At 41.1% G+C, this 10,236-nt stretch overlaps 1 protein-coding gene across 6 annotated transcripts in view; it reads right to left on the reverse strand.

The window, feature by feature from the left end:
• Positions 1-763: 763 nt before the first annotated feature.
• Positions 764-10,236, reverse strand: part of spir (spire type actin nucleation factor) — a 240,942-nt gene continuing 231,469 nt past the window's right edge. Inside the window, exons 9-18 of one of the 6 annotated variants that reach the window (XM_043037993.2) lie at positions 7,753-7,847; positions 7,416-7,557; positions 6,851-7,065; positions 6,291-6,530; positions 5,850-5,972; positions 4,240-4,332; positions 3,043-3,215; positions 2,310-2,387; positions 1,418-1,489; positions 764-1,092 (exon numbers count right to left, since the gene is read on the reverse strand). In XM_043037993.2, the coding sequence (XP_042893927.2) occupies positions 888-1,092; positions 1,418-1,489; positions 2,310-2,387; positions 3,043-3,215; positions 4,240-4,332; positions 5,850-5,972; positions 6,291-6,530; positions 6,851-7,065; positions 7,416-7,557; positions 7,753-7,847 (1,436 nt within the window). In that variant the 3' untranslated portion in view covers positions 764-887. The remainder of the gene's footprint in view (positions 1,093-1,417; positions 1,490-2,309; positions 2,388-3,042; positions 3,216-4,239; positions 4,333-5,849; positions 5,973-6,290; positions 6,531-6,850; positions 7,066-7,415; positions 7,558-7,752; positions 7,848-10,236) is intronic. The other 5 variants (XM_043038010.2, XM_043038001.2, XM_086543450.1 and 2 more) reach the window with 5 other exon arrangements.

A 10,236-nucleotide genomic window follows, 5' to 3' on the forward strand; every position in this document is an offset into this window, starting at 1 on the left:
AGTGAGTTTTTCTTTAATAATAATGAAAAAAAACAAAAAAAAAAACTTTCTTTTTCTTAGTGAAGATCATGAAATTCCTTCCTTTTCTTTCTTAAGAGAATGTAAGACGAGGTTTGTATGTATGTAAAACAGGAATCTTGAAGGAGCTTACAAAATGCACCTAAATTACAGGACCTGTTTTTTCTTTTCTGTTTTTTTTTTTTTTCTCTCCTTTGGTTTGTTTGTGTGTGCTTGCGACAAAAAAAAAGAAAAAAAAAGTGTTAGTGGAGAATGCCTGTGTATGTATTAAGGTAAGGAGGAAGAGGGGAGAGAGGGGGGATTCTGCTTTGAGAAAGATACTAAGCATTCTGCAGATTAAAAAAAAAAGATAAAAGATAAAACGTAATTTCATGGACACACCTGCAGAAGGAGAGAAAGAAGGAAGAAAGGACAAGGAGACAAGCACAGAAAGAAGAAAATGAAGAAGAAGAAGAAGAAGAAAAAAAAAAAAATAGCACAGCTTATACAATTATGTAATCATGTACTCGAACAGGATGCCTCGAAAGCCCGGCTGCAGCACCCATGAACAGAGAGGAGGACTGAGGACTGGGACTAGGCTCCGAGGGTGGTGGTCCTGTCTTTGTTGTTGCTGTTGTTGTTTTCTTGTTGTTGTTTCTTTATATGCTTAACTAGTTATCATCATTATCATCATAGAGGATCAGAGTATTGGTACACGTTATGAAGGTACAGAATCGGTCTCCCTTTTTTCATCTTTTTTACTCTATTTTTCTTTTTTTTACTTGAAGGGATGGTTGAATTATTAATTGATGTTGCTTTAACAGGCGGCAATAGCTTCTTGTTCTCAATTGGCATCAACCTTTCACCTTTAACTCTTTGCATGTTGGGAATTAGTTGTAAACCGGGTGAAGGTTGAGGTGCAGGTGGTGGCGGGGTGACTCATGTTGGCTGGAGGCCCCCTGTTGCTGCTCCCTCCGCACCCTGATGGAGGCCAGGATGTGCAGGACCATCGCCTTGCAGTCGCCGCACACGATCATCAGCTCCCCTCGCAGTCGCTCCTCCGCCTGGGTGGTCCGTGAGCGCTGCTTCTGTTTCCTTTGGGGTCAGAAGGATGGGGGGGGGGGAAGAGAAGAAAGTTTCCGTTAGCTCTCCTGTGAGGTACACTGTAGTCATTTTAGTAGTAGTGCATAACACAATGAATCTCAATTTTACATAGCAATTGGGAGGAAAAAACAAATCCTGGGAATAAACTATAACAGTAAATATAAACACTGATGCAGATATTGCCTTAATAAAAATAAATAGTCAATTAATCCTTCTCTGCTCAAAGCAGTGACCTTATAGCATGGAGAAAGTTTTTGCCTGCCCCCCCTTAGACAAAAAAGGGGAAGGGGGCTAGAGGAAAAAAAAACTCACTTACTCGACCACAAGACGCTGCTTGGCTCTTTTACTTTCCGCGACACCGAGAGTCTGAGACCTCACCAGCTTTGGCCTTTTTAGGTGCAAACAGATCATGCAAAGCAGAGGAAGATAAGTCATGCATATTGAAAGGAAAACAATTCATAAAAACAAGTCATGCATATTGATAAGGCTCAAGAAAAAATAAACTTAAAGAGAGAGAAATTGGTTATGGAAATGAGAAAAGAAAAGCCATTCCTCTATAATTATGTCTTAGCAGATGTACATGCCCTAGAGAGTGAAAAGTTTGTCTTAAAACAGTAGATTTATTTTTTTCTTGAATTTATGGCACCTTTGACTGTGATGTCATACAGCTGTTCAATGATATATGAATATATTGCACAAGTAAAAATTTACCATTATGTTTAATAAACTCAATTTGCTAATCAAGCGTGTATGACATTGCCTTAATTTTGACTGAAAGAGTTAATTGAACAGCAGAATTTTGATTTGCATATATGTTTTCATTCCTCAATTTCTTTTATATATATAGATGTTTATGTATCAAATAAAGACAATAATAAAACCACAAACTCCATATACACATCACTTGAAGGCTAAACCTCTCAATGTAAAATGGAAATGTAATTTAAAATTGAATAGTATTTACATTACTGTTCCTGAAGCACTACCTTCTTTTCTTTATCTTACAGACAATTACGTCTGGATATCTGACTGCCAAGCAATTTTATTCACATATTTTTTCTTTTTGTTTGGAATATTACAACAAAAAGATGGTAGCTTGTACAACTCCAAAAAAGTTCAGCGATATATTTCAATTCGGAGGTTTTTACACAAGAGGTTTAGCCACCACACTTGAACATCAAAAGCAAACAGCACAAGAGTTTACTAACTTAGGTGGCTTTTTCGCCCAAGGGAAGCGGTGCTTGATCTCCAGGCGACTGATTGTATGGGAGCGCACAAGGCGACATCTAAGCAAGCAGGATAGAGTGGGGCATTTGAGCAAAACTGCATGCACAGGGAGCAATTTTACTACCGGATCAGTTATCATGGAGAGAGGAAGAGGGAGAGAAGAAGCTAAGGAGAGAGGAAGTGAGGGAGAGGGAGAGGGAGAGGGAAAGAGAGGGTGAGATGAAGAGAGAAGAGAAGAGATGAAGAGATGAAAAAGGGGAGAGAGGAAGAGAGAAAGGAAGGAAGAGAGAAAAAGATGAAGAGATGAAGAGGGGGAGAGAGGAAGAAAGAGAAAGTCAAGCAGATTGAGATGGAGGGTGAGAGAAAGTAAGACAGAAAGAGAAATAAAGGAAAAGGGAAAGTCATGCAAATGATGTACCACAAAAGAAAAAAATCATGACAAGCATAAAGTTATTATTTTCAAGCCAGCAGAAAAATTACAAAATGCAGTGCACATAAACATTAAAAAGCAGTTTCCTTATAAACTATGCCATTAGTATTAAAGCAGGTACAAGGAAAAATTCAAAGTATCCAAAATCAGCAAAAAATCAACCCAATTATGAAACAGAAATCATGCAACGTAATAAAAAAAAAGAAAAAAAAAAAGACATCAAGCAAGTGAACAAGAGAGAATTTGGGAAGAAAATGTCGATCTCTAAACCCCCTTCAACTTACTTTTTGATGGCCTCACTGACATAGGGTGCAGGCGACTGTGCAGGCAGAGAGGCAGGCCCCTCGACAGCTCGTGTGAGGGTTGGCGAGGAAGGTGCCGACCCAACGCTGCCACTGACGCTGCTACGCCGTTCTGCGTTCCCACTGCTCGTGCTGTTCCCTGGCAGCTGCAAGTCCTGTGAATATGGTGTTGGGTTAACATTTAAGTCTCATTTCCCAATAAAGACAAAAGCTATCCGGACAGAGTGCACTGCTTCCTTTAGCACCTTAAAAGTTTTTTTCTTTACAATTATTATTATAATCTTTTTTTTTACAGGGTTAGTTTACAGGTACTCAGGCTAGCATTGATGCACCTATGAGCATCATTATTCAACCTAGGCCTCAGCTATAAAAAAGGTATAGTAGTCATGACCCTTCCTGAGTTATACCATATCAGAACACACGGCAAGAAAGTAGCTTTACACACTCAGAAGCTGCAGGACAAAATATACAGCTTACAAGCTTAAAAAAAAGAATATCATTCTTTCAAAAATCAAGCCTCTGAAACTTTTTTTTTTCATGTATACCATCACAATGCATGCGTAAGGTTAAGTATAGGCGTAAGCTCTGGCTGTCCAAGTAGGCATGCAGCCACTCGTAAAATGGCAACAACTGTGTGTAAATACAGCATCTGAGTGCGTGCATGGATGAAAAGCCATGAGAAATGTCATACTGAGCTGCTGTATCAAGGAGTGGAAGCAATTTTTTTTTTTTTTTTCTCATTCTCTCTGCTATGGCTCAAAAAAGGATACTGAGAGAATGAGGTGTGTAGTGTACCGTAGCAGAGAGAGTGCTTTAAAATCAGCTCCTCTAAGTTCTCTCTTGGTGTACAACTACATGTTTTATGCCAACTCAAATGACAATGCTGTGGGTGAGAGGCAGTTTATATACACATTTCTGACCAGCGCAGATCTCTCTCTCTCTTTGGGGCGGGAAACTCCTCTCGGAAAAAAAATAGTAAGCATCATGAAGCCAGGAACTCGAGAGTGAGAGGGGGAGAGAGAGAGTGGGAGGATTTATCTTATGGGCTGGTGGGGTGGAGTGGGGGGGGTGGGGAGGATGAATATGAAAAGACAAAGCTTCAATCTTTCTCAAGACGTCCACAAAAAAGAAGAAACAAAAAAAAGAAGCCCTTTCATCATTAGCTTTCCTGAGCTGTACCTGCGGCAGGATGTGAGTGCTTGCCGAGTGACTTACGCTCTCTTCCTGCTCTGTTACCTGAATGCGTTTTACGATGTGTTCAGAGATGTTAAACTGCAAAGAAAGTGTATGTGGCTTTACTCCAATCTGAACGACAAGGTAGCGCCAACAGGACTTCCTAACCTATAAAGTTATCTTTAACCCTTTTAGTCACTCTGCCACTGGTCACTCACTTTCAACACCACAATAAGATCACCACTTTGTAAAGACCTACGTCAAAATGGGTATTAAGAAAGTTTCAAGAATGAAAAAGGAATGATAATACTTAGAGATTAGATACAGGGTTAGTAAGGAGCATTTCTTATCCTCTGTTGTTACTAAAAGAAGCTTTCTAATGATCAGATATTATTCCTTAGGGGGGAAGGAGAGGAGGTGAAGATGGAGAAGAGAGTAATGGGGGAGTAAATAGGTCCGAAAAAATAGGGGAGACAAGGGGGTGTGGGGGATATATAATGCCTTCTCACAACTTTTTGTCTGTCTGTCCTCTTGAGACAATAAATTCTAAAATCATGCAATTATTTTTTTTTTTTCTGTGCTCTACCATGCAGTTTCTGTAATAAATTTTGTGATATATTTGTGCAAGAATTGTTTCTCTAACGAATTCAGCTCACCAAAACGTATAGGCGTCTACTGACATTTTCCACGCCCTTTTTCTGTAAGATGTGAAAATTTGCAATTTTTTTCTTCCTCTCCCTGGATTAATTACCATTTTGATTTGTTTCATCACATTTAAGATATTCATCATAGCTTTCATCATATCTTTAACCTGTATTATAATCTATGAAATTATCTTAACATCATATCTAAAATCCTAGGTCACACTTCTCTGCAGTCAAAATTAAATTACATTCACCGACATCCTTTTTACAAACACACAGAGACACTCATGCACACAGACTACAGAAAACCATCAACAGCTATTCACGATCATTATTCAAAAGAAAAAAAGAAAAATTATAATCTTTTTGCGATACAAACATAAATGCTAATTCAAAAAACATATAAAGTTCTCTTTTCCTCATCACACTAACTTTGGGATTGACCACACCCGTTCTTTGTGAAATAATATTATGGAATGGAATTCTAATTTATATAAGACACTATTACCTGAATATTGATAAATCTCACCTTACTGAAATGGTGACACAAGAGTACACAAATAAAAGACGACAACTGTCTATCCTCATAGCTTAAACACATGCATCACACAGTCTTCTCTTCTTTTTTTCACATCAATAATTCTGAATCCACCGGGAATTACAGTTGATCTCATCAAGCAATCATTCTAACAATATTACAAATATTCCTCTAACCGCCGCATATACATATAAATCTTATTAGTGATAAATAAGTAAATGCAATCAAGATTTGCTTAAAAGATATAACAACTGGAACACAATCCTAAACTTTGAAACAGAACCATGAAAAAAATATATGCTAAGAAAATATTAAAAACACACATCAAAAGTCAACAAGTAAAATAAGGAACCTATTAAAATAGAGATAAACAAATATAAGACTTAAAAAAAAAAGGACAATGGCAAAAACATAAATACTTCTTGGATGCTAACCGTAAGTCTTGACAAGATGGAACGAGGCAGAGACATGTCTTCATCATCCTCTCGCGGAGACAGTGCCTGTGGAGTCAGCATCTGCACGGGAATGTTTGAAAAGTGCTCGGTGGGAATGCGCATCTGGAAGGGAATGACAAGATCAATGGAATAACGAGTGATGGCGACAGCAATCAGGAAAAGCAATGGGGGAATCTACAATGAAGGATAAATGAATAATGGAATGAATTGTGGACTCTGTAAGTGTGGGTAAAATTGAATGATGGAGTTGTTCACAGGTGGGGCAAACAATGATGAAGTCCTCAACAAGGAGGAAATTGTAAATAATGGAATCACTAATGTGAATGAAAATAGACAACAGCCTTTCCAACATGGAAAAGAAACAAACAGTTGTATTTTCTTACTCATACAGAACAATCAGTGCCAAGATCCAAAGCTCACCTTTGTGACACACTTCTTGCACACCGTTCTCTTGCAAAGTCTGCAATCCTGTCCTCTGGGGCCGAAGAAGCCGAAACGAGTCTTCATGCACAAGAAGCAGATCTTGCCCTTGGCCATGTCCTCCTTGATGGAGAGGTCGAGGGGCAGAGCCTCGAGGTCGGCCTTGGTCAGGACATTGCGAATGTGAACCACCTCCTCCAAGGTGAGGGCCAGACAGTCCAGCCGTGCTGAGAAGTGCGCCTGGGGAGGAAAAAATAGTTACAAACTGGCAAGGATAACATGGGGTAGCAGCGTGAAGTAAAACTGGAAATAAAGAATAAAAGAAAAAGTTTGTCAGGCAGTCATGCCAAGGTATAGAGCATTCTGTCTAATCAGTCACTCGATTATGTTGAGTGCCATTGAAGGATGTAAACTTAACTTACCCGCAATCACGTTAAAAGATCATATAATCAAATATATATCCCCCTCCCTCCCTCCCTTCAACAAAATAATAATAATAATAAGAAGAAGAATACATAAATAAATAAATAAATAAAACTCAAAACAGGTCCCTTCCTTACCGACGACAGGAAGTCCCTCTGCGTCTGCGACGTGGAGGGGATGAAGTCCTGGTGGGCGGGGGACATAGGCGCTGACGTGTTAGTAGACTGGGGCATGGACGAGGGCGGGGTGATGGAATTGGAGGATGGGCGTGCCTGGGAGGGCGTCTCGCACAGTGTGATGGAGTGCCGCCGCTCGGGAGTGCCGGTGCTGCCGTACTTGGCCAGGTCGAAGGCTGCAATGAGAGGGCCAGTCAGGGAAACACTCTATATATACACGCTCTCAGTTACATAGCCTATGCACAACAATGCCTCCCTTAAAAACACGCTTTCATGAACTCAATTTAGCTACAGTGCAAACTATACATATTCTATGTTTTGAGGTTACTCACAAACTTCAACACAAGAGGAAACAATATACATATATATAACCCAAACATTTATAACAATAACAACAACATCAACAACAACAATAATAACAGCATCAATGACCAATCATAGGAATCATCCTAACAACACCCGAGACCCAGTCCCGAAACCCATGATTTCCCCGCCCAGTCTCAACTCGCTAACGGCCGACACATACCCATGCGCGACCATGGTGAGGTGGGCGGCGAGGGGGAGTTGTGGGGCGAAGGGCTGCGGGCGGAGGTGGTCTGGATGAGGGGCGTGTGACCTAGACGAGGGCTCGAAGGCGGGATGTCGCTCAGGTCATCGTCGTCTTCGTCCTGTGGAAGGAGAGAAAGAGAGAGAGATAAATGGTGAGAAAGGATAATGTGAAGGAGGATAGTTGCGTATATATTCGGTTGCATATGTACAAGAACAGACAGACAGACACAGAGAGAGAGAGAGAGAGAGAGAGAGAGAGAGAGAGAGAGAGAGAGAGAGAGAGAGAGAGAGAGAACAAAGCTCGCCCCACTCACCTCCGCTGACAGATTGAACCTCGGTGCCTGGATGAGCTTGCGTCGCGGTTTGGGCGTCGGGTCATTCAGGATTGAAGACCGCGACGTTTCCACCACTGTAATGTGAGAAAAAAACGTTTATTAGTTAATGGCAACGTTTACACCACTGTAATAAGAGGAAAAAAAACGTTTATTAGTTGATAATCATGGAAGCTATAACCTTATCTTTAAATAGTCGGGTTAACAACAACGCCTCTGCAATAATAATAAACACCGAAAAACGTTTATTCTTCACGTCAATGGCAACATTACTCGTAACACCATTAAATACCCGACGAGTATGATGTTTACGATCTAATTTTCCTTCCCATAAGTCGAAGTTTGAACATTTAGCAATACATGACGCAATCCTGTTAAAGGCGACACAAATAGAGCCGCCGCGAATAAAGTCAATATCGCTATTATTAACACAACCCAACCTGCTACAAAAATGATAATAATAGAAAAAAAAAAATCCGTATGGCCGTCAGTTCCGATACTCACTGTGGAAAAAGGCATGTTTGTTGTTATTCGAATGTTCTGTGATGTATTTTCGTTCTCCTCGTTACGGCCGACGCAAAACCGAGGGGAAAATATAATTAAATTTATACATATATATGTATACATACGTGCACTCGACCAAATAATAACACGGTTAATAAAAGGTTGTGCAGAGCGGCAGTCACAGTGTTAGTAAAAACAACAAGGGGGAAAAGATAAAGTGACGGTATTCCGATAAGAAAATAGGAAAATAATAAATAGAATATGATCGCACTCTCCCATGAATATGCAAATGACATCAAAAGATCGCTGTATTGTAACGCAAACATCATCATAAATCCATAACATCAAAACACCATGACCTCATCGCGCGTGTCATAGCATCAAAACACCATAACCTAATCGCACCATACCGTCTTAACATCAAAACACCGTAACATTCGCCACATCATATCATAGCATCCAAGCACTATAACCTCGTTACACATACCGCAACACCATCAAAAGATCATCACAGAGCAAAACGTCCCCCTTCTCCCTTCCTCCTCCCCTTCCCTCCCCTCCCCTCTCCCCTACCTCGCCTTCTGCCGGAGGATGTTCTTTTTTTTCTCATCAACTTATTGTTTGCTATTTATAAATAAATAGAGAGAGAAAGATAGAAGAAGATAGATAGATAAATAGATAGATGGATAGATAGAGAGAGAAAGAAAGAAAGAAAGAAAGAAAAAAAAAACGTGTGCGCGGGCGTGTATCACTTCAATCTTATACATTCTTTCTTTCCATCACTTTCTTCTCCTTCCTCCTCTCTCTTTATCAGATCTATCATTTCCCTACTCTCTCTCTCTACCACGACATAGCCCCCCCCTCCTCCTCCCCATTCACCTTACACCTCCCCCACTACTCCCAACAGACTATTCTCATCTTCCATCAAAAGCAAAGTATTGTTAGCCGACTACCCCCTCCCCCCCTCATCTTCCTTCTCCTACTCTTTTCACTCCCCCCTCTTCCTCTTCCTCTTCCTCTTCTTCTTCTTCTTCTTCTTCTTCTTCTTCTTCTTCTTCTTCTTCTTCTTCTTCTTCTTCTTCTTCTTCTTCTTCTTCCTCTTCCTCTTCCTCTTCCTCTTCCTCTTCCTCTTCTTCTTCTTCTTCTCCTTCTTCTTTTTTTACTTATTCTTCCTCCTCCTCCCGCCCCCTAGCGCCCGGCTTATACAAGTGGGCGTCATCGGATAACAATAGCGCTCTGACTCTGCGTCCGTCCTTCCCCCGTACTCCGTATCTTTCCCCCCCCCGTATCCTCTTCCCCCTTCCCCCTTCCTTTCAATCTGTTATCAGTACCGATTTGGATCTTCGCAACAGATATATATACGTACATAAACACACACACACACACACACACACACACACACACACACACACACACACACACACACACACACACACACACACACACACACACACAGCAAGTGATTTATGGATAGATACATAGATAGATAGATAGAAAAGAGAAAGAAAGAGAACTAGAGTGAGAGAGAGAGACAGCAGAGAGAGAAAGAGAACAAGAGAGAGGGACAGAGAGAAAGAGAGAATGAGAAACAATAGAGAAAGGAAGAGAGCAAGAGAGAGCGAGAGAGAGGAGTGATGCTGATCCTCTACCGTGGCTGATGCGAGTCCGCCCACCGCCCACGCGCCCTTTAAGCCGTTGTCAACGCGACTTTTGGCCTTAGCCTGGTGAAGGCGGGGGAAGGGAGGGAAGGGGGAAGGATAGGGGAGGGAGAGTAGATGAGAGAGGGGAGGGGGAAGGAGAGAGAGAGAGAGGGCGGGAGGAAGAGTTAGGGAGAGAGGGGAGGCAGGGGTGGGGAGGGGGAAGGAGAGGGAGAGCCAACAGAAATAGACAGAAAAGACATCGAAATAATGCCACGGAGATTTAGAAAAAAAAAGATATAGCAAAAGTTCCCTTTCCTCGTTA

This window comes from Penaeus japonicus, unplaced genomic scaffold (genome assembly GCF_977035675.1).
Source record: "Penaeus japonicus unplaced genomic scaffold, GWHDUDI00000001_assembly GWHDUDI00000013, whole genome shotgun sequence".
In the NCBI taxonomy this organism is placed as follows: Eukaryota; Metazoa; Arthropoda; class Malacostraca; order Decapoda; family Penaeidae; genus Penaeus; species Penaeus japonicus.